Source organism: Phoenix dactylifera, unplaced genomic scaffold (assembly GCF_009389715.1).
Source record: "Phoenix dactylifera cultivar Barhee BC4 unplaced genomic scaffold, palm_55x_up_171113_PBpolish2nd_filt_p 000544F, whole genome shotgun sequence".
Taxonomy (NCBI): Eukaryota; Viridiplantae; Streptophyta; class Magnoliopsida; order Arecales; family Arecaceae; genus Phoenix; species Phoenix dactylifera.
Window position 1 is genome coordinate 274,433 of NW_024067953.1, and position 27,999 is coordinate 302,431.

The 27,999-nt window shown below is 37.5% G+C and overlaps 2 protein-coding genes across 4 annotated transcripts; both read right to left on the reverse strand.

Moving 5' to 3' along the window:
• Positions 1-184: 184 nt before the first annotated feature.
• LOC103710025 (succinate dehydrogenase subunit 7, mitochondrial-like) lies at positions 185-7,947 on the reverse strand. Of its 3 annotated transcripts, none has more exons than XM_008795597.3 (4): positions 7,717-7,936; positions 7,559-7,627; positions 7,080-7,182; positions 185-502 (listed from the first exon to the last, which is right to left on the reverse strand). In XM_008795597.3, exons 1-4 carry the CDS (start codon positions 7,771-7,773, stop codon positions 444-446), a joined length of 288 nt encoding a protein of 95 aa, XP_008793819.2. In that variant the 5' UTR covers positions 7,774-7,936; the 3' UTR covers positions 185-443. The 3 variants fall into 3 exon arrangements, with proteins under 3 accessions (XP_008793819.2, XP_026661589.2, XP_038975334.1); XM_026805788.2 differs by lacking the exon at positions 185-502 and adding an exon at positions 815-1,042 and having other exon boundaries at positions 7,717-7,946; XM_039119406.1 differs by lacking the exon at positions 185-502 and adding an exon at positions 1,906-3,982 and having other exon boundaries at positions 7,717-7,947.
• Positions 7,948-8,859: 912 nt separating this feature from the next.
• On the reverse strand, positions 8,860-27,511 carry LOC103710024 (mitogen-activated protein kinase kinase kinase NPK1-like). The gene is made up of 17 exons (XM_008795596.3): positions 27,117-27,511; positions 26,965-27,006; positions 26,754-26,819; positions 26,552-26,662; positions 26,400-26,480; positions 26,225-26,302; positions 24,668-24,750; positions 12,426-12,507; positions 12,199-12,299; positions 11,243-11,282; positions 11,039-11,098; positions 10,901-10,950; positions 10,639-10,786; positions 10,192-10,410; positions 9,671-10,011; positions 9,421-9,491; positions 8,860-9,338 (listed from the first exon to the last, which is right to left on the reverse strand). The coding sequence occupies exons 1-17, from the start codon at positions 27,438-27,440 to the stop codon at positions 9,235-9,237; spliced, it is 2,001 nt and encodes a 666-aa protein (XP_008793818.2). The 5' UTR covers positions 27,441-27,511; the 3' UTR covers positions 8,860-9,234.
• Between the last annotated feature and the right edge of the window lie 488 nt (positions 27,512-27,999).

Genomic DNA, 27,999 nt, shown 5'->3' on the forward strand with positions numbered 1-27,999 from the left:
TTTGTAGTACCTCGGAGATTTTTTGAAAAAATAGGATATCTAATAGCAAAAACCAAAGAATATATGGTCAAATGAATCTAAATGTAATGACCGGTGATGATATCTAAAACACAGTCTCGCAGTCATTCATCTCATAGTAGACACACATTCTTTCAGGAGTGTTCAGTGCCTACTGAAGCCCAACTTACGAGCAAGTGATCAGAAAACTTATTTAACAATCTCGGAAACTAGATCCTCAATTTACAGCATTCGATTTTTTGTCCAAACAAAAACTGACTGCAATATGAAAAATACAACCATTTTGAATACCATTGTTTGCCAAGTATGGCTGATGTTTTAAAATGATTTCCGGTGCTGTCCGACAAAGCAATGCTAAAGGCAGTCTGAAAAAAGCACATGACATGAAGGGAAAACCATTCTTTTATTAGGCAAACTTGATATTATTAGGGCTGCCTTTGCTCCCCTCTTGTTGCCGCCACAGCATAAATCTCATAGCTGCACGCTGAAACCAGGAAGCAAAATGATTGTATCTTCTGAGCACTTGTGAATGCAGTTATCAGAACAAGAATATGATATTTATCAATTTTCTACCCTTAAATTTTGTGGAATTGGTCAAACTGTTATTTTAAGACTCTAATGTATATTTGGTGATGACAGCATGACAGCTTTTGGTTATTGGAATGATTATACATTTCATATGAATCAGAACAATGATACAGATTATGGTAGTCCCTCAGAAAGTGCTAATAAAGGCCAACATATGCTTTCCCTAAGATATTAGGAACGGAACATATAAGAAACCCATGCTCACAGAGACAAAATATCTAAAATATATTTCTTCAACAGTGACCCAGACAACCATCATCTTATGACTCTTGTAAAATATTGAATCACTGTCATATGCCACAGTATATGGCTGGTAAAAGCAGTAGATGATACAGTCAATATCCTTCGATGCAGAAATGCCTAACTACAGCTTTGGATTTGAATTACGATGACATGGCAGACCTTTAACACATAGCAGCAGCAATCCTATAGAGATCTGAAATGAGTTGGGCAAAAATGCACAATCAGTCACAGCACTGGACATGTGATTTCCTATTCAAGTAAAGGTTTCTTATATACCTAAATGTGTTTGTCCTGAAAAACTGTAACATCACAAATAAAGGAACCCTTGGACTTGGTATGTTGGTATTTTAAGAATCTTATTTGAGGAGAATCTGCAAGTTTTTGAGACAAATCCAAGTTATGATTTCAATCTGAATTAGTGTGATTTATGAGGTAATCAACTTGTCCCTAAGAACACACACACAGACACACACACATGTATGTATGTATGTATGTATCTAATGTGTTGATACTTGATACCATTGTTTGATTAGGATCATTGTTATATTTTATCTAATGTGTTGATACTTGATACCATTGTTTGATTAGGATCATTGTTATATTTAACCAATGGAATGATGGGAATCAGAGTTCAGCTAAAACCAAGCAAATGGCAAGCAGGGTTTCTCCTTGTCAGACTTCTGCCACAGCATTACTGAAAGTCTCTCCTCCACCAAGCTACTGATCAGATGTTGCAATCCAATGCTTTCCAAGGAAAAACAATGTTTCTAGTGAATACTACACTCTCCAAGTTCTCACCTTTAAGGCCTGATTGACAAATGTGTGAACCAATGTTTAAAAAGGTTAAGCCTAAGGTGTTCAAACTCTCAACAGGCTAAGCCATGGACCTGCTAAAGGCATATAGCATTGAACCACATAGATTTAAAAAAAAAAAAGAAAAAAAAAAGAAGAATTTTAAGAAATTATGCGATAACAGACGAGCATGTTAGTGTTATCTTTGACTCTATAGTCTATCCACGTGCAGAGACAGGATTTTGAATTTTTTTGGGGGTTGGGGAGGGGGGATCATGATTACTTAACATATGACATTGAAAAATAATCTCCCAAACCTAGTTCATTTTCTTCATGAATTAAAAATTTAAAGATCTAAACTATGAAATCTATACCAGTGAAACTTTTTGACATTATTTAGAGATATTTAGGGAAAAAATTTCAACTTTTATTCACAAAATTTTCAATTCTACCTATCATTTGATCATCAATGTGAATAAAGTTAAATTAATCGAAGAAGATAATCACCAGCTTAATATCAACCAAAATATAGATGTATATAGCACGGTACTAAAGGATGGTTTGTCATGTATTATTAATGATTAGGCACTCATCTTTTTATTAATAGTTCAAATATCGAAAAACTGTTAAGTCCAAGAAAAAGTTGTACAAAAACTAACGTCATTTGAAATTTTTTAATAGAATCTCCTGATTTAACATAAATTGCTAATAACTTACATTTTAATAGGCTTAGGATAATTATATGAGCCACTTTGAGAGATACAAACAAACAACCAATTAATAAAAAGAACCCCAATCATTTTAAAAAGCAAAACATGAAATACTAGCAATTAATAAATCTAACTAAACGAATATTGTGTCTCAAGTCACTAATAAGCAAGGTGCATGAGTTAAATACCATAGATAAACATATTATGCACAATATTAGGCACAATATTATACTATGACTATGCAAAAAAATCTTGTTTACCAAACTAAATCATGAGAGAGGATGGAAGAGGGGTGAGCCTAGACAAGTGGCCCATGGTCAACTAGAAAGATGAAAGAGAGTCAGAGAGCTGGTCCTTGGTGATAGGATGGGATAACAAGAGGACATTGGAGCTTGGCCAACGGGCAATAGACGCACATATGAGAGAGAGATCTCGCATTAAGGGAGTTTGAAGAGGCTAGAGGTGCAAGGTGTGTGAGTGCCAGCCATCTGAGAGTGAGCAGGCAAAGTGGGGGGAGAGAGTCTAGGTTAGAGAGGAAGCACGGCATGCAAACCAGGATGGGGCAGCCTCCTCCACATATACGAGAGTATTATATTTCTATTATATTTACTTTCTTCTTCTTTTTTTGGATGGGAAGGCCTTGGGCCTAGATGAAGGGGGCCTGGGGATTTCGAATAAGAGAAGGATGAAACTAGCTAAGGGGCATACAAGGAGTTTTTCATAGTGAGGGGGGCATGTGCCCCCTCGCCAGCCCTCCCTCGTCGATATGTTGGGTCTAGGCCGATCCAACCTATAACCTAATACGTCCCATTACCCGACTCGATGACACAAATTTCAACCCAATCTAACCCGACTCTGATCCCTCTCCTCTTCTCTTTGAAGATCAAACAAAAAAGAGAGAATCATTGGATTCGGAGTCAGCACAGCTGGGGGCACCGCGTTTTTAACTTCGAGGTCGAGGTCGGAGTGAAGAGGAGGTTGATGCAATTGAGGGTGTCGTGGACCACGGAGGTGACGACAAGACATGGCGGTAGAGGGCGATGAGGGTGTGGAGGAAGGCGACAAGGGGAGGGATACATTGGGGAGGCGACATGGCCGAACAAGAGGTCCTTGAGGCGGTTGAGGGCAAGGAGGCAACTAGATGGGATGACACAAGCAAAGACGAGCTTGAAGGAGCCCATGCCTATGTCCACGGTAGTAAGAAGGTGGAAGTGGGGCAGTGCTGTGACCTCTATGGGCGGAGGGGGTGGAGAAGAGGGCAGTGCAAAGAGTGAGTCTTACAACAAGGAGATGAGATGCCGCAAAGTTATTGTAATCTAGATATCTATTTGAGTTCTTGGGTAGTGTCAGTTTCTTGGGCAAGTCGGATCAGGTCCAATTTTGGGTTGCATCGGGTCGGGTTGGGACCTAACCCTCCCTTTGTTTTCACCCTTGACTCCATTACAAACTTAAAACGGAAAAAACACTATAATAGAAATGCAAAATGTCTAGCAGTTACAAGACAAATTATCTTACCATCTTAGGCTTGCCATCCGCATCCACATTAAACAACATTACATAAGAATTAAGGGATACAAAAATCCATCTCTTCCATTATAAGATCAATGAACACTTCGAATTGCATGCCATATCTGTATCCAATATGAATGATATACCAATCTCAGTGGATAAATTAGAATACATACTGGTTACTTATTTTAAACCTTAAAAAAAAAAAAATAAAAACAGACTCTTTACACTTCACAAATAGCTCCAACATACTTAGCAGAAAGGTTTAAGGATGAAGGTTTTCTCTTTTTTTTCTTCTTCTAAGTGAATATTAACCTTTTCAAGGATGGATTTGATGGATGAATAATTCTAAATTTTGTGATTTTGATGTTAACCTATAGTGTACAAAGTCATTAAAGGCACAAGGCGTAAAGCAAGGCATGTAGTAAGGTATACAAGTAGATATATACACACCATGGAATGCCGTACCGGCCCGTACCGGTCCGGCCGTGGACCGGTACCGGAACGGATAAAAAACCGGTATTTTCCGGTCTTTTATCCGAACCGGCCGGTACGGGCCCGTACCGGCCGGTTCGGAGCCCGTACCGGTGCGAACCGGCCGGTTCGCACCGGTACGATTTTTTTTTTTTTAGAACCACAGCGCCGCGCGCTGTGGTTTTTGAAACCACCGCGTACCCGCCGGTACGGGACCGGTACCAGCCGGTACGTACCGGACCGGACCGGTACCGTACCGGTCCGGCCGGCCACCGGTACGCCGACCGGTACCGGTACGGCGGACCTTGATACACACAAATATACCTATATGGATTTGTGCTTGCTTTGTGTTGTGTTTGTTCGTACCATTTTCATTAACAAATATGTTTAACACCACGAATTCATTTTATGTATATTTACTGCCATATATATCTGTGCATACATGTAAGTAAGCAAAAACATACATATAAATATGTATGTATTCACATGTGCATACAATATATGAAAGTGTATATATGTAACTATATGCATGCATGCATATAATGAAATTATGATGTTATTTGATAATATAAATAAGACAAACATACACAACACATAAATCCATATACAAACACAATAAATAATTTCAGCTATACCCACAAATGGTCAAAAAAATGCAAATACAAACACATAAGAGACCAATACAAACCATCATCAGGAAAAACAGTAGACAGGCACAACTGACCAGCAATCATCATAGTTACATACACACATAGACAACCACAAAAAAGGCATGCCATTTTGTGGGGTTGGTGCTTCATTGAAACGCACATTTTGTGCACCCAAGTGAAGTCGCCTTGATTTGAGGAAGAAGAGGTGCCAGCGCTGCACCTAAGCATGCCTTTGACAGCAGTGATATAGCACACACTAGGTATAGTGAATTTGAAAATGACTAAATAATGGAGTTTCTGAAATCTGTATAGCCTTGTCGATGAGCCCCAAGATATTTTGAGAGGGCCTTGTCTTGTGTAGCTGGCTGTGTTACCTCATCACTTCAATTTTTAAGAGTTCCTATTTCCTAGAGTGTCCACTTTTGGACACCCAGACAACACATGGCACAACACTCTATGGCACTCCAAAAATGTACTGCCCTGTTTATGTCGACTGGAAGTGTCTTCACTTGGCCCCTTTTCTTTAAGTGCTCTACTAAAAAAACATTTTATTGCAATTGATTGCACTTGAATTTTCAACTATAATGCCATGAATAGTTGATAGTCTTAAGTATGCAAACTCTTCTAGTGAAGTGTCACATTTAAGTTTTACTTAATTAGAAATGCTAATAACTAGTCAACTTGCACTTATTGTTTAGAAAAAGGTTGTAGCTACAAAGATGACAATTTTGAGCCCCCATTGGCATGCCAATAATTCATGACCTTGGCAGCCTAAAGTGGCATCCAAATCTATGGCAAGCTGGCCTATGTATTTAAGAGGGGTCAGGAGTTCTGTTCAGCTTTCTTCTTACTCCAATTTTACTTTTTTTTTTTAAGCATTGGAAAGTCTCAAACTTTTTAAAGATTAATCCCTAGTCAATAGATAAAGGGATAGACGAATAGAGATGACAGGAAAGAAAGGAAAAAAGCTGGGGCAAGTCTATACCATAATTGGGCGGACTGGTCCCCACTGTGTACAACAAAATAACTTTGAAATCACTTCGGACCTCCTTGAATCCCAATCCTGGTCCCTCGTCCCCCACATCATGGAATGGATGCTACACATGGCCCTCGCACACCCCAATTCTCTAAGTGAAGGTTTTTTTTCGAGAAAAAGTCAATAAGTCAAGAGATTGAGTTGCAATAAAACAACTAACAACTCTCCCATCCCATGTAAAACTTAATTATCGCTAGACTCCAACACTTGAAAGGCATAGTGGACTTTTCTAAATAAAAAGAAAAGATCAGCTAATTAATTAGATGACTTCAAATCTAGAGACTTGAAAGTTCTCCAAACTTTCACAAACTTGATGACCCAATCCTAACTATTTTACCCTTGCCCTCTCTGTCAAATTTCTCTCTTGACCACCCCCAACACTCCTCACTTCCTTGACTCACATCAGTCAGCTTCTGAACACCCAAAGCATTAAACTTGCTTGTCACTGCCAAAGTTCATCAAGCTTTGTTAAAAGCTTAAAGATATCCCTCTATTATCAATATATATTTCTCCAATTAAGTAACACGAACCTCCATAAAATAGGAAGCAAGCCCATCCATTTGTCCTTTAATTTGGACCCATGATGTCTAGTTATCTTATCTGGTACCAAGTATCAGCATGTTCCTAATACTCACCAGCAAAGATACATTAAGAACAGTAAAGAACATGTTATCCATCTAAATTATTTACATGATGTATGCATTTCCACTGGCGTTGAATGAGTTGAAAAGAAATTATTCTTCGCAGTTCACACGAACTGCTCTAAAAAAAACTTATGCACATGCAAGTGCATGCATGCACAGACACAAGAAAAAGATAAAAACAAATAACATCACTCATGTGTCCATAAGTAAATAGCGTGGACAATTTGGTAGAAGCATTATCTGTTTCCACAATCAATATAGAATCACCGAACAGAACACATTACACTGCAAATCAAGTTTCTGCTAGCATAACGAGCACATGCATTTTGGATGACAAAATTGTATTTCACAGTAAGAATTGCAATTAAGTCAAAGATTAACAACAAAATCAATCATGTTTGCTGATAAATCATACCAGCAACGACAATCACGGTAAGGACGTCCCCAATTTTCGATACACGCTTCACAGTATTCTTGTACGATTTGAACTTCTTTAGCGCGGGATCTTCTTCCAGGAGCTGCGGTATCATCCATTACACAACAAGAATTATGAGATGAGCAAGCAAGCACAAGAATAAGATGATCGCATGATCATGGAGAAGGATAAAAAAATATATTTAATCGACTGTTGCCCAAAATTGATCAAAGCTCAAAAGTTACAACGATCACATTATCGTTAGCGCCCACCAAGAGGAAACTCATCAAACCAACATTCTGATCTTCTTTCCCCTCATCCCAACGTAATCGTTAACCCCCCAATCATGAGCCACAAGAAAGCGATGATTGCGATCTACAAATCTTACAGTTAACAAGACCGAAACCCTAACCACCAAATTTTTGCTAACTTCAGCAGGATGATAAATAATAGAAGACAAGAAGGGGACGAAGGCTCACCGCCTTCTCGCGAGCTCCGAGCTCGATGTGGTATCCCCGGTGCGGTAGATGGAGCACTGGCTCCGCCTTCTGCAGCAAGAAAGGGATCGGGGATGAGAGAGATGGGATCGATCCGAAAGAATAAAATAGAGAAAAGATGTCGTGGGGAGAGTAGAGACCTGGGAGTGGAAGCGTAAGCCTGAGAAGAGGGAGGACTTGGAGAGAGAGCCGGCCATTGCGACGCCGCGCAGCTCCGGACCTCGATGGGCTGCTTCACGGGAAGGTGCTAAAAGCGCAGGGAAGATGGGGGAAAAAATAAGAGCCCTGAGGCTTCGCCACCCAATTTAAGAGCAAGCTCGCCCCGACCTGGCTCTAGTAGGGAGAAATGGTGCATGTGCCACGTGTTCCGTAGCCTCGAACCAGAGAAGAAGACCCAACCTGAAGGCCTGTGGCTAATAACTGGTTGCGGTCCCGTTTGTGCCACGTCCCGCCTTCTACCCTGCCTCACCTTGCCTTCTCCATGTTTGGTGCAAGTATTTTAATAGCTCGGTGTATATATAATACGGGACGTGTGGTGCTATAAATCTATCTGAATTCGTTCTTTTTCCGAGAGGGAGGCAAAGCCACCGCAAAATTATAGACTCAACAAAGGAAGATATCAAAAGACAAGAAGGAATCATCCATATGTCATCTTGATTCCTTCTCTTAAAATGTGGGTGGTGTGCATGGAAGCTCTGATGCACTTGATATCCATGAGATATTGATGCCTGCTACTATCTTTTACATCGATCCAAGTTGAGGAGTCACCTTACAGACATACAGTAATTACATTATAATGGTGTGGACTGCAAGCTGTTCCAGCGCAGAATCCAGCCTCAAAATAGTCTCGGATGACAAAGCTTGCTCCAGCGCAGCCTTCATGAACAACTCCAACAAAGTAGACCTCTCAACCAAGAAATGGCTACAGAGAGGAAACACCATCAGGCAAATTTAACGCACCCCAATGTCCAGGCTGAGAAGAAGGCAACAAAGACCGTGTGGGATCGCAAGAGTTGCTATGGAACTCCTCAGCTAGAGAATTCATTCACCTCAAACGCTGAATCACATCAGATCAAAATGTTTGGAAGGGTTGCTCAGCTTTTTTAGCTAAAACACTTCGAGACCAGTTTATAAGCAGAGGGGTACCACCATTAAGCTAATTTTGTTTTCAATATTACCTTAATTTTTGTTTTCTTTTGCAATAAATTTCTAATATATTTATTTTATAGAACGTTTTACAGTCTTTTTTTTTTAAAAAAAAAAGGGAGAAAAATCAGTCTCCATTTAGAACCCGTAACAAGCATCTCAGATGGCATTAGCACAAGCCAAACATGATACAACATCAATTTGCTAACATGCCGATTGCTTTGCAAAACAAACATAACATCATCCTTCCTTGTATCACATTTGGGGATCGACAGATCAACATGATGTTGTTTTTTTTTTTTTTTTGTTTTGGTCATGCTCAAACCAGCAAAAACCGCTAGCCGTCAGGGCTATTATATCTTGCTTCCACGTACCAAGGGTGGCAGGTCATATTAGTAGGACCAATCAATGATGAAAACCTTTTTGCATTTGCCACCATGTGTTTTATATTGATCGATGACCAGATGAGCAGCAGAGTAAGATTAGCTAAAAGGGTCGGTAGGTTTGTACACTTATTTGGCCGGAGATGTGGGTGGCAAGCGGTCTCTCTTTTGATTTAGGCCTCTGTCCTTCGGAGATATCTTCCCAACAAGACCTGCTGCCTGGCGCATCACCTCTGCAAGCAGAGCCATTGATGAAATAAGAAGAAGATAAGTAATGCAAATACCAAGATTGGCTTGTGAAGCTTAAATAATTACCTCTTTCCCTCTCAAGCTCCTGATCCAACTCTTCTTTCCACTTCCTCCGTCTCTCGGAAAAGCTTGCATTGCTGTTCCCAAAACGTTATTGCAGATCAGATGAGAAAGAAAAACAATATGTACATGCTAGGGGAAAAGGAAAGGTGAAAGATTTTCTCCAATATATTACAATGACCTAAAGGGCCAGTCAAACATAAATATCCTTGCTTCCCTTATAGTTCACATTGGAATATAAGATTGTTTAACAAACCTTAGGCTGGTTGGTTCTTGGTGAGCATCTTGAAGAAGACCTACCCCCCGCTCGTTAAGCTGAGGAGAAGGGATTTCTCTCGGAATCTGATTATTCTCCTCGCCACTGCTTGAGACTCGCCTACTGCAGTTCCCAGGGGTAATTTTCTTCATGGTATCAGCCCATGGGGAAGATGCCCCATATATTACTTTGTTGGGTGATGACTTGCTTTTGGGTGGTAATCTTGAATTATTTTTGATGTTTTCCTTGCATGTACTCCCAACTCCTTGAGAATTTGCAGCGTTCAAGGTGTTGTAGAACTCTTCATATAAAGGGTCCTGCAGCTTCTTCAGATCAAGGGCCTGAGATGGATGGAAGTTCAATTACATGTCAGTTGCAAGTTATACATAACCAAAGCACATTATTTTAAGTATATGAGAAGGCTTTGATAATAAAACTGCTTGCTAGTCTTTGTTCATATGCATTATATGGATAAATCAAATAATAAGTCATTTTTAAGCAAAAGAACTGTTAATACAAACCTTCTCATCCAGGAAAGCCTTAATTTTTGTCTCTGTGACTTCATCATCTTCACATACTTGCTCACAAGGGAACGTAAAACCATTTTCCCCTTCCTGACCACCACCAGAAGCACCATTAGTCGGCATGCCCAAGTCGTCTGAGTGCATGATTCGTTGTTCTGGACTGAAGTCAAACTTGCACGGCCAGTCATCAAATGGCTCCGACATTGGATTAAAGCTCTGAAATCAATAAATGAGTGCAGATTTGTCACTTAACTTCAGCAAGCAGTATAATGTACATTAATGCAATCTCTCTTCTTTTCTTTTTTTTTTCTTTTTTTTTGTGTGTGTGCTGAAAGCAGGTGCTTCATACAATGTGTGTACGAATACACCCAATAAAGTCAAAATTAATGCAATCTCTTTTAAGATGGTATAAGTAAGTTACTCATAGAGAAATGAAAATCTTACCGATCCAACCACTGGAAAATCATCTCCATCATCAAACCGGCACATCTCATCATCAGTACTTGCCTTCCAGCTAGGTCTTACTGTTGAGGCCTTCTCAGGATTCATGGTGGAGCCACTGCCACATGCATGCTTCACATTGTTCAAGCCTCTGCACATAATGCGTAGCTGTCAGATTAAGAATGTAGCAGAAGAGCTTTCTCAAGTCACCAATGCATAACAGAGACAATTTAAAAAATACAAATATCATGAAAATATTCCTCACAAGCTATCCATCTGCACTTTCGATGATGGAACCATAGTTTTGGAGGGTTCCTGCCATGAGACCGTTATCAGGGAGAGGAATACTTATATATGAACCGAATGATGAAAAACATAACCAATTTGTAGTGGGTAGGCTGACCTTAACTGAAGAATGATATAATGGATGCGGATCATGAAATTCCCCTGTAACAAAGGGATGCTGCACAGAAAATTTCAAGGAATAATACAAGACATGAGTTGAACTTTCCACCATAATGGAGATATCTGGTCATCAGGATGATGATTAAATATCATTAATCAATTCTTCCATGATCTGTTAATTTGAAACAAAAGTCGGTATTACCTGCAGCAAATCAGAAGCACTCGGCCTCAAATTTGGTTCCCTGGAAACAATGCAATGCCTGTCCTCAGACTTCAGAGAAAGCATAAGAAAAATAAAGTATAACCCAAAAGGCAGCATATTGAAATATTTTCCCTTTTGAGCTTTTTAAATAGCAATTTCAGAAATATTCATTGAACTTTGTCAATAACAAATTGCAGGAAGAAAAAGCAGCAGCAGTTATCAGGTCAGCATATTAAAGGAGGTCCATAAGGTGCAGGATATATCAGGTTTAGGGCACAAAGCTGATCTGGAACAGTCTCCATTATACTCAAACTTCATAGCGAGCACAGGTGCTCACCACCTGATATGGTCAGTTGGGACTGGGTAAATGAGAGAGATGGAACACAATACAGACCCTTCAGAAATATCAAGCACCTACATTTGTGTGTATAATCCATTGAGTTATTAGTCTTCAAACATTCAAAATAGGCCCTCCGTAATCCCTATGATATTGACTTTGTGACAACTGCTGGCTTGGGTTCGTGTGAAAGCTGGATGGAAATGGCTTTGACTATAACCAAATTTATGGTGAAAATAGATAACTACCATCAGCTTGGGTCACTCACAATCTAAGAAGAGACGGATGGAAAACAATTTTCTCTAAACATGTCTAATGGAAAAAAAAAATTTAACAACAATAGTAGCTAGGTCTGGACGTATGTATATCAGGATATTAGCCATTAGACTGGATTCCGGGTGCAAGCTTTCCCGGTCACAGGACATAATCAATGAGGAGAATGAGTATATATCCACTTGAACATTATTTAATAAGAGTTGACAATAGTTATTTACAACTACTACAATATTTCTAGCAGTGCTTGTCAAAAGTGAACTAACCGCCTATGTGACATGCCTACCATCAGATAGGCACACTTTGGCATAAACAAACCAAATAAAAAAGAAACAGCAGTACATACTCTTGTAAGCATTTCAAAAGAAAATCCTTGGCCTCTAAAGAAAGATGCTCTGGAATTGGTGGGTGTGACTTTGTTGTGCCAACATGAAATAAAGCTGCAACCTGAACAAAATTTGAATGTTTGGCAACTGAATATTTATTTATAAATTTATTGCAGACCTGATAAAATTCTACAGAGGAGGGAGAGGAGAGGGGGTGAGAGGGGGAGAAAGAGAGAGAGATATTAACCTCCTGGTATTGCTGGCTCCAAGGAGGCTTGCCAGTGGCCATCTCAATAATGGTACAACCAACACTCCAAATGTCAGCAGAGCTGGAAGAATTTACACAGAATTGCACCAAAATAAGTTACAGAAGCAGGAAGGCTGTCCATAAAACTGTGTGCATGATAAAGCAATCTATAATGATCAATAGCCAAAATGAAACTTAATGTGTCTGGAAGTACAAGATATGCTCAAAAATCAGCAGAAATGGACTGTAATGGAAAGAAGGAAAAAATATCAAGAATTCTTGAGCTATAAACCAGGTGTGATATTTTATCAATATAAATCAGTATCCTTTATGTTTGACCTACATATTGAATCACAACATCATCGTAATATGATATGAGGGAAATAGACAGCTTCCATCTCCCTTATCAATGAAATTCTTCTCTTGGTGCAACAATTACAGATGCCTTAAAAAAAGTATAGCAAAAAAAAGAGGTAGGTTGCCCCCCCAATTATCTCAACTGACATTTTGGAATCGTACAAACTTTAGGATAGTGATATTCCCTAAAAAGAGGCAAGACCTTATTGCGTAAAGCCATGAATTTTTTTGTAATGTTGAATCAAGCAAAAGGGAAGTATAACTACGTACTAGACATCTAAAGTTCCTCTAATAAACTTTAGGATAGCGTAAATGCACAGGAAAGTTCAACATCTCTTAGGCTGCATTGTCATAGCTTTTGAATTATGCAATAGAATTATTAGGGAATATCAACATCAAACAAATCTTCTTGCACTGCAAGAGGGATAATCTATGAGTAATGATCTCCTTTTTCTTGTTATCCCAGACAGGATCAATTTTCATTCTCAGATTGTAATCGAATAGAAACATTTACTGGGACAACTAAGGAACAATCATGTTGCCCAGTAGATACAACCCAAGAGGGGGGGTGAATTGGGTCTTTTAAAACTTTTATGCTACTTCTAAAACTTTTTGATTAACTATGCTAAGTTATATAGATGCACAGTGGAATTTAAACTTAGCAACAGTATGATTTATTAAATGGGACTTGATTAAGTAAATTGAGTATGCTTGCAACTAAGGGATGCGTAGATACGAGTTAAGCAAGCAATATATCTAAGTAAGCAAGTTAGACAATGACAAAAAGCATCACAAACACAATAAACATATAGTGGTTCGGTGCACCCCAGCACCTACATCCACTCCCCAAGACCTCTTGGGAATTTCACTATAATCCTACCGATTACAGCCGGTTGTTTTACAAGCTCACAACCCAACTTGTTGTTTTACGAGCGCACAACGAACTCGGTCGGTTTTCCCAGGCTCACCGACTAGAACCAACCCCGATTGTTTTCCCGGGCTCACAATCAAACCCTTTCACGTTGGTTTTACCCTCGGCTCACCAACAAACCTAAACCCCGTTGGTTTTCCCTTTGGCTCACCAACAAACCTTACACCGTTGGTTTTCCCTTTGGCTCACCAACAAACCTTTACCCCTTGATTCAATCCCGTGATTGAATCAAGTTACAAGATATTATAACAAAGTTTAAGATAAATCAAAGCTTCTTAAACAAGCAAATATAACACTATAAGCAAATAGAGTAAAGTGAAGTCCTCAAACGAGTTTGGAAGATGAAGGAGCTCGACTTCTTCTTTACTTGACCCTCTTCTGATTTGGCACGAAGTGGAGGATCACTGAGGCAGCACACGGATGGAGAGGAAGCTTTGGGATTCACTTGGATGCTCTTCTTCCCTCTATTTCACTTTGAATGGCCCTTTTGTGCTTTTGGGAGATTTCCCTTGTAATCTGTTTGGAATCTCTTCCCTAAAAGTTCTCTCCCACTTCCATGAGTTCTCCCCTAGCTCTCTTCTTGTTTTTATAGCTTTAGATGGAGTGGAAACAAGAATATAGCCGTTAGAGACAAAAATATAGCCGTTGGAACCAGTCTGCACCTCCTGACAATATTACCGTTGGGATCGGAGTCGACTCGCGCGATCAGGAGTCGACTCGGCTGTAGCGGGAGTCGACTCAAGCTTTTCCGGAGTCGACTCGGCAACTGTTCCAAATTTGAATTTTGTCCACTCGAGTCGACTCGACTATCCTGGGAGTCGACTCGAATCCCAGAGTCCGAACTCCCGATCCTCTGTCTTTTGGCTCGTCCAGTCTTGGAGTCGACTCGAACTTCCTTGGAGTCGACTCGGCTCTCAGTTTTCGAAAGTTGGTCTTCTGCCATCTTAGTGTAGTGCTGCCTTGGAGTCGACTCGAGCTGTCTGGGAGTCGACTCGAATCTCAGAGTCGGAAAACTGATCCTCTGTATTTTGGAGCCGCGCTGCCTTGGAGTCGACTCGACTTGTCTTGGAGTCGACTCGCCTCTCAGAGACGAAAATACCGTCTTCTGTCTTGGGGTTGCGCTGTCTTTGGAGTCGACTCGGACTTTGTGGGAGTCGACTCGAATCTCAGTGTCCAAAAACTGCTTCTCTGAGTTTTCCCTTGTGTACCACTGAGAGTCGACTCTCGCTTTCTTTGGAGTCGACCCGACAACCATTGGAGTCGACTCGCATTCCTCAGGAGTCGACTCGAATCTCAGGGTCGAAAATCCCTCTCTGACTTTTCTGCCTTTTACACCCTGGAGTCGACTCGTTCTACTCTCGAGTTGACTCGCCAAGCATTGGAGTCGACTCGAATTCCTCAGGAGTCGACTCGAAGACTATTCTTTTAAATTTTCCTTGAATTTGCTCCTCCAATTTGAATCTTTTGAACTTGAGACTTGGGCCAATAACTTGTAGCTTTCTTCCAACTTTTCTTGAGTGCTTTTAGAGGCCTTCTTGTGTTCTTCCAACTTGCTATGTTCCTTGCAACATAAATATCTTTCTCCTTGCAACATAAACATTAGTATCTATACTTCAAGGTTTTGTGATCATCAAAATCAATCTATGAATCAATCTTTGGGTCATCAATCTCCCCCTTTTTGATGATGACAAAACTTGGAGTATATGCAATATAAAAGATATTGTTTTCTAGAAGTAATACATAGCTAAGTTGCATGAAGTAGAAAACATATATATTTGAAACATACTTCATGATACTGCTTTAGATTCAATCAGCTTAACACAATCAATTTAAGCTGATTTGTACTCAATACAAAAAGCATTATAAGCATATACTTAAATATTTCTCCCCCTTTTTGACAACATCAAAAAAAATAGGGAAACATTAAGCACAAATATTTCTTTTCCTTATTGTACTCTGATTTGAATGTTGAATTATTGCAAGAATATGAATCATATAACTCAAGGCAATAATATTGGAATCAGATTAGTGAGCACAGATCAGAGCCAATTAAGATAATTTCAGAGCAGAACACATTGAATGTGATTTCAAGAAGTTTTCTAATTTGATACCACAGATAGTTTTCTAATCAAGTGTGGGTGGAATCTCTCTTAGGTTAATTCAAGAAGTACCACAAATGATATTCAATGAAAAGCACGAATGGAAGTCTAACATCTCTTCAAGAATGTGATTTCAACAGGAGAGCAATTTAATTAATTTTCAGAGTAACAGGTCAAAACCTATATATGTAAAAGACACATCATCATGTTGGATCATTAAGTCTTAATAACTTCAAAGTTCTTTAATGATAATAAGATCATTGGGGCACAAACACCAAAATATGAAATCATGCAACATGATTTCTTTAGAGACTTTCTTTTATCTCTGTAGAAAGTAAGCACAATTTGATACATAACAATATGAATTGGCACACAATTTAAGTTCTAAAGTTCAAGTCAATTACACGTTATTCTCCCCCTTTTTCATTAAGTTAGAGGCTCTCAAGATTTGTAATTTGGTTCATGAGTGATGCATAAGATATACTAACCAAATAACACGCCTCAAGGTGTATCATAAAGATTTTCAGATTTAAATTTCAGATGATACATATTGGAGAGTATTAGGATCACTTTTCATTTAGTATTCTTTCCCTCTCCTATAGATTCATGTAATTAAGTTCCATAAGACCTCTCCTTCTGAAATTTTCTTTCTCCCCCTCAATTGATCATTCCATTTAAGAGTTTAGAATCCTAAGATAATGTTCAACAAAATTGTCAATCTCAAAAATATATTTTCTATAAGTTTCAGCTTATTTTCATAAGACTCAAGGTTTGAGATAAGACAACCTTTATAGAACTCATCTCAAGGTAATTAAAGCATGTCTTGCAATATAAGGAGGTTCATCAAAATCAATCCATAAAGTTCAAAGCATGCATCAAAATAAAGTGTCTTTGGGATAGGATACTGAATATCTAAAGCTCCCCTCAAAAGATGCATTCTTCTTTAATCATTTTAAATTGTTGAATTTCAGATTATAGTGATAAACGTGAATAACACTGAAATTCTATGACATCGAGAATGTAGAGTAATCTAGTATTATTCAAAATTTGTAGCAATTACTCTTTCTAATCCTTTAAGAACAAGGTATGCTTCCTCTTCAACTTTGAGAAAATGTACTGAAATATTAATCAAAAATGATTCATTTGAAGCTCAGTTTCTTTCAAAACCATTTACATTTTCTTTCTTTTAGACTCATTTGAGTGAGGTGAAATATTTCTAGGCTTTAAGATCATTCACTATATTAATGGAAGTCTTTTATAATGTAGGAGGGAAAAACATATAGATGATCATTGAGGTATATATTTTATAAACTTCAATTTCTTAATCACAGTTTTTCAGCTATGTACACATGAAGCTCAATAAAATTTTAAATATTAAAATAAAGTCATATATTTAAAAATATTTGCTTGTAATCAAGATCATTGATCATTTAGACCAATATTAGTAGATTTTAATGATAAGAAAGGATATGTTTCGGATGCGTATCGGAGCAATCAGCCAAGACATCAAAATTAATTCTGTTTTTCTTAAATTAAGATTTTATTTAGAAATCATATTGAGTTTAAGCTTTTATACAAAATCAGATTCTGAATTTTCATAAGAATTTTCAAGAAGGCTCTCAAAATTTGAGATATGTATCTTCTACTTTGTAGCTCATCTTAAATTACTAAGATTGAAAACACATATTTCAATAACATTAGAGCACTTTCAGAATCTTTGTATTTAGTATTGAGTTTCGATACAAAATGGAGGATATTTTAACAAGTATTAGGATATTATGTATCAAAGTTAGGCAAGTAGAAAGATAGATCAAGATCAATTCATTTTGCCTAAATAGAGATATCTTTCTCTTCTCATTTCAACTTTCACATTTTAACGATGATTGTGAATGACAAATCTGAATTTTCTTAACAAACAAAAATTTTATGTAGTATTTCAAACAATCAATCAAATTGTCCAAGCATGAAGCATTACAAAATATTGAGAATCCATAATTTAAAGCATCATGCCATATGCAAAATATATTATGTGTTAAGTCATGCATTAGAATATTAAGAGTAAGAATGTTAAGGATCAAAATCAATTCTTTTCAAATAAACTCCCCCTATTTAAATATAATTTTGCACTGATTTCATCCTTAAAGTGTGTTTTCAAGTGATTAAAAATTTGACTTAATTCTACTTTCATTTACTTTGTTTTTCATTTATAACTTTCTTATGCTCTATACTCTATTTGCTCCCTATCCGGTGGAGTTGGGAAGGGGCACGAGGTACTACCACTAGCCTCCCTCTTGTGCCGTCCCTAATATGCCCTACACCGAATAGTTGGGTCAAATAGTGCCGGGTACTACCACTAGCCTCCCCATTGGCACCATCCCTATGATAAGCAATATAGAAAGGTTAAACTATTTACTTTAAACTCTCCCTCTATTTAAGTGTAATTCATTACGGATTTTATCCTTCCAAAAGAATGCTCACACAAGTGCTGAATATATTATGCTTGTTTTGCTTTTTCTTAAGATTGGAGTATTTGCCTTTACTTAGATTTTACTTCTCTTGAATAATATCCATTATCTTTTCTTTATCTCTCTTTCTCTTTGTTATTCTCAAGTAATTTACTTGAAAGAGCAGAATAAAGAAATAATCAAATGTATCATATAGAGGTATATCATGCAAACAACATTTTCATTATGCTCAAGAATTCATAGCTTCTCACAAGTCATTTTAAATCAAAAATTTTAAGCATAAACTTGTGTAGTTCATGGTTATGACATAGGCAAAGATATATTTTAGTTTGGGCAAACCATGAAACAATTTCTAAAAGCATAAGTCAATCAATACATATATATAGACATGATATCAAGGAATTAATAATTAAAGATTTTAACCATGCCATACTAAGATTTAAGTTATTGACTTTGCTCAATTAATTTATGAGAGAGGTATCTAGAATTACCAATCCATTCTGCATTCTTCAGTCAAATACCTACTAGATTTCTTATGTATGAACTTTTGGCTGAAGAAGGTCCTCTCTCTTGTTTGCATGAGAATGTTTATTGTATCTTACGTGGAGATATCCTTCAAGTTGAAATCTCTCATTTTCTTGCTCAAGGATCCTGCAAAGCTCCTTTTCTTCCTTGAAAGAAAGTTATTAGTTTCTTCAAGATACAAAACATTCATCCACCATATTTTTAACTAGATGACTCGATATAAGATATGATACTAGTTGAATGTTGAGTCACTTTACTCAAGAGATTCCCTAAGTATAAGCAAGCACATATCACTTGAACTAAAGAGATGGTTTCATTAACCAATATGGTTCAAGTACAAGCATGTGAGACAATAGAATGATTTATCAAGATCAAATCAATTTCTTATTTTCAACATCAATTTAGCTTAGATTCTATTTGCTTAAGATAATTGTCAATAAGGCATGCTAGCTAAGTTTTGATCAAATTGCCTTAAACAATTGTTTCTATCAAAATTCAGATTATGATTCATTTGTTATCAATAAATTATGATTCATTAGAGTTAGATTGAAGTCTTGCACAAGGGCACATAATGATCACACAATCTGGTCTATAGGTATATGATAAAATAATTATTCTATCATGCTTTTGATGCTTGTTCCCAAATCACATATTGCTTTATCATATATGTAATGTGTAATCTTTAAATATGGTGGTTATTTTACATAGATCTCCTTTTTTTTAATGAAATAACCACATAGGAGTGAATTCTACACATTCATTTGACAGATTATAAAGCTCATGAAGCAAACAAATAATAATGGTGATCTTTACTTCTAATCATGCAAAAATCTTATCAAGATCTATCTTTTCTTGATTTAGTCTTTTAGTAGTTATCAATTTTTCTTCATTAAGTGCATATCTGAAAATCCAATTTTGGTTCTAATTATTAACAAGTTTTTCAGATTGTTATATATAAAAGATTAACCATATACATATATAATTTGTTTTTAGTATTTTGATAATAAATCATTAGTCTCATAAAGAATAAAATGAATTGATACCTCTACAACTAGAATTTTTCATGAATGTTCTATATGCATTGCTTGATGAATGATATCCAAGGATAGAAGTATCTTTATCAGATTTGGCATTATTTTCATAAGAGCATATCAAGCATAACATGTACGACTGAAAAATATGAAAGATATGCAATGGTTCATTTTCCATTTTTCAGAAGATCAAAATTTTCATCAAAAATAGATCTAATAGAAATCATATGTATGACAAGCAGTGATGATAGTCTTTTTAAAAAATTATTTGAGTAGATGACTATCATACATAATTGTCTTTTTCATTTCTTCAAGAATTCTATTAACCCTATTTTACTTATGATGTCCTTGGAGCTGAAATAATTGAATTTAATATTATTTTCTGTATAACCTTAATCAGGATTTTGGTTTTCAACACTGTGCCATGATCTTCACAGTTTGGAAACCTTTTTCATTTGAAACGCTTTTACAAGATTCAGTAAATACAGAAAAATACTTCAGTTTTATTTTCCAAGAACAAATCCAATGTAAGCTTTTGAAAACTTAGTGATGGAAACAACATCTTTAGATTTAGAAATGATTTTTGTTTGTTTCCTTAGTTAGCATGCATAGCAAAACTTTGACCTTTAAGTAGATAATCTAAGTAAGCCTATGGCAAGGTCTTTTGAGATTAAGTACATACTAGCATGAGTTGATTCTATGTGCCAAGGATGGTTTCTTTAATCTTGGTATTCATAGTGCATATATTCAAAAGCATACCAAGTACACATTATCATATCTATGATCAATAAACAATAATGCCATGGATAAAAACTCTCAATCAAGCATATAGAGAATTCATAGAATTAATCTTAATAATGATTAATCATTTAGCAACTTTATCCAAGGGTGAGTAAAGTATCCTATAAAATGAAGTGATTTGGTTTATATTTCCAAAAGTAGTTTCTATATCACAAAATTGATCAATACTAGCAATTCATACTAAAGCAAAAATAATGATGAGATGCAAGGATTACTGATTTCATTATTATTATTATTTAAAATTACTTTTCATAAGTATATTTTAAGTTTCAATGTGTCTAGAATACCCATTTGTATGAATCTATTTGTTTCATGGGTATCTTGGCACATCTATGTCTACATCCTCATATTTTCATTTTGGGTACCCAAGCTTGCTTGGATCCTTGAGAGTTAGGACATATAGTTCCTTTTGGAACCCAAATTTGTTTAATTGTAATAACTTTACTACTTGATTTAATTATGTTAGAACGATAGGTAAAGTTGTTATGCCCATTCTTTTCATGTTTGAAATAAGTTATCTTATTTAATGGATTGCTTGGTGAATTGATAACCTTTTTCTTTAGGGATTCATTGCTAAGTGAAGGAGTTAAGCCAAATTTTGATTTATCAAAATCTGTATGTTGGCTTTCAAACATCATTTTTAATCTTGCTGAACTTACAGTAAATTTGTTAATAAAAGACTTCAATTGGTTAATTTCTTTACTTAAGTTTTGATTTTCTTTAATTAAATTTTGATTTTTCTGAATTAATTGTTCTGAATTTAACCTTAAAATTTTATTTTCAGAATTTAGTTTATCTTGTATTTCATTATTAGAATTTCTTTCTTTTGAAATTTTCAGATTTAGTTTCTTAAGATTTTTATTCTTCACAGCTAATTTTCTACATTCACCATACAAATCATGAAAAGTATTTAATAATTCATCATAAGATAATTCTTCTTGAAAATCATTTGAGGTAAGAGTAGATTCAGATTTTACCTTGTCTTCTTGTGCCATAAAGCACGAGTTAGTTACCTCTTGTAGTTCCTTGGAGCTAATATCATCATTGTTGCTCCTAACTTTTAATTTCTTGCTTGACTCTTTCTTGGTCAAGGCTTTCTTCCTTTTTATCTCTTTCTTCCTTTCTTCTAGCTTCCTCTTCTTCTTTGTCTTTAGGAAGCTTTTGAATCTTTCTTCCTGATTTAGAGTGTTTCCTGCATGCTCAATGTTAGTCTTGCAATTATCCTCAAGTAAACTAACATGGGGTTCTTCGAAAATATCATAAGTTGCTTCAAGAGTATCCCATATTTGTTTGGCAGATGAACATATATAAATTTGGTTGAAAATATTTTTATTAAATGCACAGTAGAGAAGGTTCATAGCCTTAGCATTTAGTTCAGCCAAATTTTTATCGAACATACTTTCAATTAATTTCGTGGGTGTGTGTAGGCCATTTGTTATGACATTCCATAACTCATAGTTTTGTGATTGAGTAAAGATTTTCATTCTAGCTTTCCATTGAATATAGTTAGATCCATCAAACAGTGGAGGTCTGTTTGTGGAAAGTCCCTCAGCAAGTAATACGTTATGTGGGGTTGTCATGATCTTTGGCTCTAGTCGGTTAAGACTACAAATAATATTTGAGCACCTGCTCTGATACCACTTGTTGCCCAGTAGATACAACCCAAGAGGGGGGGTGAATTGGGTCTTTTAAAACTTTTATGCTACTTCTAAAACTTTTTGATTAACTATGCTAAGTTATATAGATGCACAGTGGAATTTAAACTTAGCAACAGTATGATTTATTAAATGGGACTTGATTAAGTAAATTGAGTATGCTTGCAACTAAGGGATGCGTAGATACGAGTTAAGCAAGCAATATATCTAAGTAAGCAAGTTAGACAATGACAAAAAGCATCACAAACACAATAAACATATAGTGGTTCGGTGCACCCCAGCACCTACATCCACTCCCCAAGACCTCTTGGGAATTTCACTATAATCCTACCGATTACAGCCGGTTGTTTTACAAGCTCACAACCCAACTTGTTGTTTTACGAGCGCACAACGAACTCGGTCGGTTTTCCCAGGCTCACCGACTAGAACCAACCCCGATTGTTTTCCCGGGCTCACAATCAAACCCTTTCACGTTGGTTTTACCCTCGGCTCACCAACAAACCTAAACCCCGTTGGTTTTCCCTTTGGCTCACCAACAAACCTTACACCGTTGGTTTTCCCTTTGGCTCACCAACAAACCTTTACCCCTTGATTCAATCCCGTGATTGAATCAAGTTACAAGATATTATAACAAAGTTTAAGATAAATCAAAGCTTCTTAAACAAGCAAATATAACACTATAAGCAAATAGAGTAAAGTGAAGTCCTCAAACGAGTTTGGAAGATGAAGGAGCTCGACTTCTTCTTTACTTGACCCTCTTCTGATTTGGCACGAAGTGGAGGATCACTGAGGCAGCACACGGATGGAGAGGAAGCTTTGGGATTCACTTGGATGCTCTTCTTCCCTCTATTTCACTTTGAATGGCCCTTTTGTGCTTTTGGGAGATTTCCCTTGTAATCTGTTTGGAATCTCTTCCCTAAAAGTTCTCTCCCACTTCCATGAGTTCTCCCCTAGCTCTCTTCTTGTTTTTATAGCTTTAGATGGAGTGGAAACAAGAATATAGCCGTTAGAGACAAAAATATAGCCGTTGGAACCAGTCTGCACCTCCTGACAATATTACCGTTGGGATCGGAGTCGACTCGCGCGATCAGGAGTCGACTCGGCTGTAGCGGGAGTCGACTCAAGCTTTTCCGGAGTCGACTCGGCAACTGTTCCAAATTTGAATTTTGTCCACTCGAGTCGACTCGACTATCCTGGGAGTCGACTCGAATCCCAGAGTCCGAACTCCCGATCCTCTGTCTTTTGGCTCGTCCAGTCTTGGAGTCGACTCGAACTTCCTTGGAGTCGACTCGGCTCTCAGTTTTCGAAAGTTGGTCTTCTGCCATCTTAGTGTAGTGCTGCCTTGGAGTCGACTCGAGCTGTCTGGGAGTCGACTCGAATCTCAGAGTCGGAAAACTGATCCTCTGTATTTTGGAGCCGCGCTGCCTTGGAGTCGACTCGACTTGTCTTGGAGTCGACTCGCCTCTCAGAGACGAAAATACCGTCTTCTGTCTTGGGGTTGCGCTGTCTTTGGAGTCGACTCGGACTTTGTGGGAGTCGACTCGAATCTCAGTGTCCAAAAACTGCTTCTCTGAGTTTTCCCTTGTGTACCACTGAGAGTCGACTCTCGCTTTCTTTGGAGTCGACCCGACAACCATTGGAGTCGACTCGCATTCCTCAGGAGTCGACTCGAATCTCAGGGTCGAAAATCCCTCTCTGACTTTTCTGCCTTTTACACCCTGGAGTCGACTCGTTCTACTCTCGAGTTGACTCGCCAAGCATTGGAGTCGACTCGAATTCCTCAGGAGTCGACTCGAAGACTATTCTTTTAAATTTTCCTTGAATTTGCTCCTCCAATTTGAATCTTTTGAACTTGAGACTTGGGCCAATAACTTGTAGCTTTCTTCCAACTTTTCTTGAGTGCTTTTAGAGGCCTTCTTGTGTTCTTCCAACTTGCTATGTTCCTTGCAACATAAATATCTTTCTCCTTGCAACATAAACATTAGTATCTATACTTCAAGGTTTTGTGATCATCAAAATCAATCTATGAATCAATCTTTGGGTCATCAAATCATATAACCAATATGGAGTCACAACATACTTCTTCATGAAAAAATCAGAAAACAAGATGGTTGAATGACATAGAAGCATAGAAAGTCCATTTGATGTCTTGTTCACTTTGCAGATATCTACGATTTCCCAGAAGCATGAAAAAAAATTCAAAAAAATAAATGGAAATATAACCATCGATTAGTAAAGCAAGATGCCACAAATAAAATATAAATGATAGGCAGAAAATAAGTTGCAAGTTCAAAATCCAAGAGTACATCATTAAATAGAAAGAAAGAATATAATGTTCCAGAAATAGTTAAAAATACAGAAAGGATTTGGATGCTTACAAGCTATGCCCACTTTGAACAATCACTTCTGGTGCCATCCAATAAGGAGTACCTTTCATTGACTTGGCAGCAGTGATGGTTGCCTAACAAGTTCAAAGGCTTATATACTTATAAATGCTTCAAAAAAGAAAAGTATGAAAAGAACGAAACGGAAAAAAAAATAAACAGTACATAAGTGGTAAAACATATTCCTTTTTTAAGCATTAAGTGCATTAATAGTAAATATCAGTAAAAGATGACAATGATTCAAAACATAACCCAGTTACACATTATTTGCTTCTGCACCATATGACCATTAGGCCCATCTCTATTAGAAGTTGACAGGAAAGGCTCATATGGACAGGGTGGCCATTATCCAAAAATAAACCCTCCTTGATTAAAAATTTGTATATTTTCATACAGCACCATCAAGAGACAGGAATACAAGCAAAGGATGTTAACATATAAACCCCAATCAAAGTTTAAGAATACAAGGACATCCACTAAAATTAAACTTAGCAGTATTAAAGTTTCTGCACAACTCCACAACGAAATTGCAGATTCCAAAAAAAAAAAAAAAAACTGAGAATATATTAATATTTAATTAGCATAGCAAACTTCCAGGAGGCTACTAAACCTCAAAAAAGAGCATTGCAAAGCTCCAGAGTTACAATATGTGCGTTCAGCAGGATTTGACTTTTCCAGTAGAATTGAGTGAATATACTGCAGAATAAAGCATCAGTCTGCCATTCAGCTTATTTATTATTATTGATTAGTTTTCATCCCATGAAAAAATAACTTTAACTTGTAAATTATATATGTCACCAACTACTGGATGTGACGCCCAAAAGCCATCATAAAGTTCCTACGCATTTGGGGAAAAGGTAAAAAGAAGAAAGAATCTGCACTTTTTGGCTAAAGAAAGGTGTTTGCCTCCCCCCTCTTTTTCTTTTAAGGCTGTAATTGAGTTGTCAGAAGTAGCAAGAGCCTTATCCAATTTGGAGTTGATTAAGACCTAGATTCTGGGCCAATGGAGAACTGTTTCAGCCAGATACTACTTTGGCACAATTGCAACTGAGTATATCTAGCATAACTGTCGAATTAGTTCGAATTGCCTAGTCTAGAGCAAAATTGGGACAAACATAAATGTGATTCAACCCCTAGAATTTGTCAAGTAAAATAGTATGTCTGGCATAAATCTCACACGTGGGACCAATTCTGATAAACTTTGATCATGCTGGACCATATATGATGACAAATATTCATACATTATATGAGTCAATAGCACACAAAATTGATCAAGCTTCCAAGACTATGAATAGATTCTATACTCTTATTTAGTGCCACATGAAAGGGTCAAATCCAACTATCTGGACGGCTCAAAAGTCAAAGGAGATCATCTGGAAAGTCAATGGTGATCAGTTGTGCTAGCAACTTGGATCGATATCTAAGAATTCACATCATTCCTAAGAAACAGGCTTGTGCATTGAACCTACCACAGTAAACTCCTCAGAAGTCAGTATGGTCTAGTAAATTATTAAAATAGGCAAAAAGGCAATACTTCTTTTGCTCCCATACCAGCTTAGCAACTTGCTTAGATGCCCCAAAGTCAGCAAGTTTAATGCACCCATTGTTATCAACAAGTATATTTGCACCCTGAAATTGGACAAAATCCAAACAATTTTCTATTTTCAGTGAGAATAATAAACAGAACAACAAAGCCACAAGGAACTATGTTGGGAAATGGGCATGCCTTTATGTCCCTATGTATGATTCCATTATGATGAAGATACTCAAGGCCCTGCAACAGCTGCTTTGTATACATTCTAATAACCTGTTTAAAAGAGGAAGTTACTGACATTCCATATATGACAATTGAAGTATGAATGAAAAACAGTCACTTACAGCTTCAGGAAAGGACCCAAATTTCCCAAGCAGTGATGAAATTGATCCACCTGGCACAAATTCCAAGAGAATATTTAAGGTCTCCTCCTCCCTAACAGTTCCCAAGTATCTCTGTTCAAGACCCCAGATAAAAATTTAGGTGAAATCAGCTAAGAGAACAGATAAAACATTTCATGAGAAAAAGGCGATCTGCTCCACTTACAACAATATTCCGGTGAGAAAGCTTCTTTAAAAGCTTAACTTCTTCCTCAAGCTCCCTTATATGAGCCTACACATTTATTTAAAGGATAGCATTACGAAAGCAAGTACAAACCAACACTTCTATATACGAAAGAACAACTTATGGTGTGATTCAAAAATTAAATAAATAAACAAAATCAAAATAGTAAAGAAACAAGGGAAACGATCCTAACTTGAGCTTTCTCCCTGGAAGCATTGTTCTTCCCGATCAAAACCTACAAACCAGAAACCAATCCACAGTCAGCAACCCGGATCAACAAAGATCAAATCTTTAACCCTAACCCCAACCCAAACCCAGAAAAAAGATTTAAAACAAAATGAAGACCTGTTTCACGGCGAGTAGCTCTCCAGAATCGAGATTCATACCCATGTACACCTGGCCAAAGGCACCGCAGCCAATGAGTTCGCCCTTCCTCCACCGGATGGGAGGGGCGCCGTCCTCGGCGGCGATCGGAGACCCCGGAGTTAAGGGTGGGGCCTTGTGGAGGAACCCTAGCCCTAAACCCAACCCAACTCTCGATTTTCTGAGACAAAAACCGATCTTTTCCGCGATGCCACCGACCCCACCGCCACCATCGGCGGCCTCGTCGCCATTAGGGTTTGGTCGGAAGACCAGAGACCTGCGAACCGATCCGAAGATTTCTTGCATCGCGATCGCCCCGCTTTCTTGTTCTTCGCGTTAGGGCTCGTCGGCGCCCGCAGTGGTGCGGAGATTTCCGGCGTCGTACAGAACGAATGCTGTATAAAACTGGCACTCCAGTATCACTTTTTAAATTTTTTTATCTGACATGCCGAGAATGCCCTTATGGACCGTTACGTGTGATGAAAGTGGGGCCCTTTTCCTCCGGTCAGACGCCCGACATTTGTTTTGTTTTCCTTTTTTTCTCCCGGTTCAGATTTACCATCAGACTCCGACCTTGTGAGTTGTGACAAGCTGGAGATCATACGGGTTGGGTTAGACATGGACATCTGACCCAAAAAAAAAAGGGACATCCTAGGATAGAACGTAATTGAGTGCTGTCTTCCTCACTACCCCACAATATATATATGTATATAGAGAGAGAGAGAGAGCTGTTTTTTTCCTATTCAGATGTGTTCCATTTCCCTGATTCTTGTTCAATGTACACTTTGAATTTTTGATTTGCTCAATAGAAGCAAAATTGGGTTATTGTAAAATTAATTAGGAGAAGCATATGGATATAAAGGTT